This window comes from Microtus ochrogaster, unplaced genomic scaffold (assembly GCF_000317375.1).
Source record: "Microtus ochrogaster isolate Prairie Vole_2 unplaced genomic scaffold, MicOch1.0 UNK48, whole genome shotgun sequence".
Classification (NCBI taxonomy): Eukaryota; Metazoa; Chordata; class Mammalia; order Rodentia; family Cricetidae; genus Microtus; species Microtus ochrogaster.
Window position 1 is genome coordinate 7,125 of NW_004949146.1, and position 3,964 is coordinate 11,088.

Genomic DNA, 3,964 nt, shown 5'->3' on the forward strand with positions numbered 1-3,964 from the left:
GCTGGCCTCGAACTCACAGAGATCCACCTGCCTCTGCCCTCACAAGTGCGGGGATTAAAGGCGTGCACCACTGCCCCGCTGGGAGATGATATCTATTAAGAGACTCAGACCCATGAAACAGGCCAGGGCGAGGAGGGGAAACACGGCATGGTGATCCGGGGACCACTGGGCCTGATCACCATCCTCACGTCTCCAGTCTCGCTTTTTTTCCTGTCAAGCTATACTCTTGGTAAGGGGACCCCACTGAGTGCTTCAGACGAGTCCTAAAGGAAAACACATGAGTACTTGGCGTATGTCCCCTACAGCAGGGCCTCTTAAGACTAAGCCGGGCAAGCCCCGCCCCTTCCGCCGTGCGCGTGACGTCACACGGCCTGGGCCGGGCGGGGTTTGGGCAACGAGGGCTTCGCGCGCTTCTCGCTCTACGTCACCGGTGCGTAGGCTCTGCGCTTTCAAAATGCAGCGGAAATTAGTGATGTTTTCCGCTGTCTCCCGCGGTGCGCGTTAAGCTGGTGGCTGCAGGGTTCCAGACTGCCGAGGACATCCTGGAGGTGAAGCCCTCTGAGCTCAGCAAAGGTAACAACTCCCGGCGGCCAGCTGATGCACCGCGGCCGCCTGGCGCCGCCTCCGTCTTCTTTCTCCCGCCACCGCGTTGACGACGTAAAGTGACTCTTCGCTTGTGGTTGAAGCTATGTGGAAAAACATTGACTGATTGCTTTCTGTGTCCGCGCCTCCTGGATGCTTTGAGGACTGCGTCACTTAACGCTCAAAGGAAGTCTCTTGGACCAGAGTGTCTAATCTGTAGATGAAAAAACCAATTATTATTTTTTTTTAAAAAAACAATTTTTCATCTTGAGGTTTCATGATAACTGAGTTGGGTAATAATGGCTCTAGAATTGGAAAACAGACAAGCCATGTAATTTTCACAGTTCCAAGATTCTGGGGGCGGGGAATGGAAATTGAATTCAAGAGTTGAAGGATTAGAGTGGGAACGGAGAGGCTTCAGTGAGAAAGGAATAGGAGAAAGCCCTAGACAGACGACGGACGCCCTGTATGATTCGCGGAATATCCCAAACAGTTTTTTCAGAGCTCTTCAGATTACATTTAAGTGTGTACATTAAGTGTGCATCCTTAATGTACACAAAAGTAAAGCTGGCGTCATCCACTGTGCCACCAATACTGTGCCCAGCTCTTTGCTGTTCACCAAAGAGGACAGAATGTAATGTTTTGTTTTGTTTGTTTGGTAATTGCTTTGCAATTAGCTTTGCAAATGCTAGTTAAGCCCTCTACTTAAAATTAGAGCCACACCCCTAGTCTAATTTTTAAGTTTTAGTAGCAGTAATGTTGCTAACAGGACAGTAACTGGGAGGTGGAGCACTAACTAGCCGCTCGTGCCTAAGACCCTTTTGTTTGGTTGTTTTTGAGACAAGGCTTCTCTGTGTAGTCCTGGCTATCCTGGAACTTGCTAGTGCTGAGATTAGAGGTGTGAGCCACCACATTCAGCTCTGTGTGAGACTTTTAAATCTCTAATGTCAGTTCCCCCCACCCCCCGATTTTATTTTCAGAAGTTGGGATATCCAAAGAGGAAGCTTTAGAAACTCTACAGATCGTAAGAAGAGAATGTCTCGCAGATAAACCAAGATGTGCTGGTACTTCCGTGACAGTCAAGAAGTGCACAGCCCTGGAACTTCTTGAACAGGAACACACCCAGGGCTTCATAATCACCTTCTGTTCAGCCCTAGATAACATTCTCGGGGGTGGAATACCCCTAATGAAAACGACAGAAGTTTGTGGTGTACCAGGTGTTGGGAAAACACAATTATGGTAAAATAAGAACGTTCTCTTCTTAAGTATGGACTTAGTGTTTTATGTAATTAATAGAGTATTGTGCTGCGAGTTTGTAGTCAAAATACCAAAAAGTGTGTGTTACTACTTCCTGCCACAAACCATCAGCTTACCGTTCATATTATCTCAGGCACCATCTTAGTGAAGGGATAGAGCAGCTTCGATGTCAGAAATGTTTCTTTTATAATACAATATAATCACTAAAGTAAGCGGATTCTCTCCTAATAGTTGGCTTCTGAGATATATTTGTCAGATGTTTTAAAGTTGATTTATATATGATAAAGAATCCTGAACCAGGCTTGATAACATACTCCTATAATTTCATCACTCAGGATACTGAAGCAGGATTGCTATGAGTTGGAGGACAGTCTGGACTGTATAACAATTGTTAGACCAGCGAGGGATATATAGTAAGACCTGGTGTCAACAACAACAAAAAAAGTATATTGAGCTGGAGAGATGGTTCAGTGGTTAAGAGTATTGACTGCTCTTCCAGAGGTCCTGAGTTCAATTCCCAGCAACCACATGGTGGCTCACAAACATGCAGACAGAACACTATATATATATAGTGATATATATATATATATATATATATATATATAATCTTTCTTTTTTGATTTGTTTTTCAAGATAGGGTTTATCTGTGTCGCCTTGACTGTCCTGGACTAGGCTGGCCTCAAACTTACAGAGATCTGCCTGTCTCTGCCTCCCAAGTGCTAGAACTAAAGGCATACACCACCACCACCTGGCTCAAATAAATAAATCTTTAAAAAAAAAGTATGTCTACCTGGGTGTAGTGACACACTCCTGTAAATATAGCAATAAGGCTGGAGATTGAGATAGAAGGATTGAGAGTTGAAGGTTCAGCCTGGGCTACATTTCCAGACCCTAACTCAGAAAAAGGGAGAAAATATAAACCAATTCCTAGAAACCTAAAAACCACAAAGAGTTACTTAATGATAATTTTGTGTAATATCTGCACTATAATCTAGGCATCTATGGATTCATATGTATTTGGAGCTAGCTATGGAGAGTTAGCCATCTCTGTTGCCTTGAGGTATTACTTTTGTATTTAGAAAACTTGATGGTTTAGCTGATGATTAGACGCAGTTTACAAAAGACATTTTGATAGTTATGATAATGATTTGGTCATTTCTTGACAGTATGCAATTGGCAGTGGATGTGCAGATTCCAGAATGTTTTGGAGGAGTGGCTGGTGAGGCAGTATTTATTGACACAGAGGGAAGTTTTATGGTTGATAGAGTGGCAACCCTTGCAACTGCCTGCATTCAACACCTTCTCCTTATAGCAGGAGCACACACGGACGAAGCTGAGTTAGCACAAAGTGCTCCTTCTGTACGAGAAAGACAGTTTGTATTTGTGCCATTTCAGACTTCAGTAAGAGGTTGTCCCAAACTTGAAGCTTCTGCCTAGTTAGCAGTACTCTCCCTGAAGCCTAGCTGTCTGTGATCATTCTGCCTCAGTCTCCAGGATGCTGGGATGGCAGACCTGTGTCGTACCCAACTTAGCAGCCATTGCTTTTTTAAATTTAATTAATTTTTTTAAATGGTTTTTCTTTTTTTTTTTTTAAAAAAAAGAGTTTATTTATTATGTATACAACATTCTGTCTCCATGTATGCCCACATGCCAGAAGAGGCGCCAGATCTCATTGCAGATGGTTGTGAGCCACCATGTGGGTGCTGGGAATTGAACTCAGGACCTCTGGAAGAGCAGCCAGTGCTCTTAACCACTGAGCCATCTCTCCAGCCCCCTAATGGTTTTTCAAGTCATAGTTTCTCTGTGTAACAGTCTTGGCTGTTCTGTAACTGACTTTATAGACCAGGTTGGCTTCAAACTCCCAGAGGTCTGCCTGCCAAACCTCCCAGGTGCTGGGATTAAAGGCGCTCAGCACCACACCCAGCACAGCTCACGTCCTTCACCGCTGAGTCACCTATCCAGCACAACAGACTTACTTTTATAAGTAATTGAGAAGGTAAGCACCTTGGCTAGTGCAATGGCTCAGCAGGTAAAGGTGCTTGTCACCAAGCTTGATGATGGAATTTGACCTCTAGAACTGCTATAACAGAAGAAGAGAACTGAAAATTGTCCCCTGAAATCCACA

The 3,964-nt window shown here is 44.2% G+C and overlaps 1 protein-coding gene across 1 annotated transcript in view; it reads left to right on the top strand.

The window, feature by feature from the left end:
• The first annotated feature begins 147 nt into the window (after positions 1-147).
• The window catches only part of LOC101997044 (DNA repair protein RAD51 homolog 3-like), a 27,223-nt gene continuing 23,406 nt past the window's right edge, over positions 148-3,964 (top strand). The window contains 5 exon segments of the mRNA XM_026777174.1: positions 148-229; positions 306-472; positions 474-573; positions 1,563-1,821; positions 3,006-3,187. Coding sequence (XP_026632975.1) covers positions 148-229; positions 306-472; positions 474-573; positions 1,563-1,821; positions 3,006-3,187 — 790 coding nt within the window.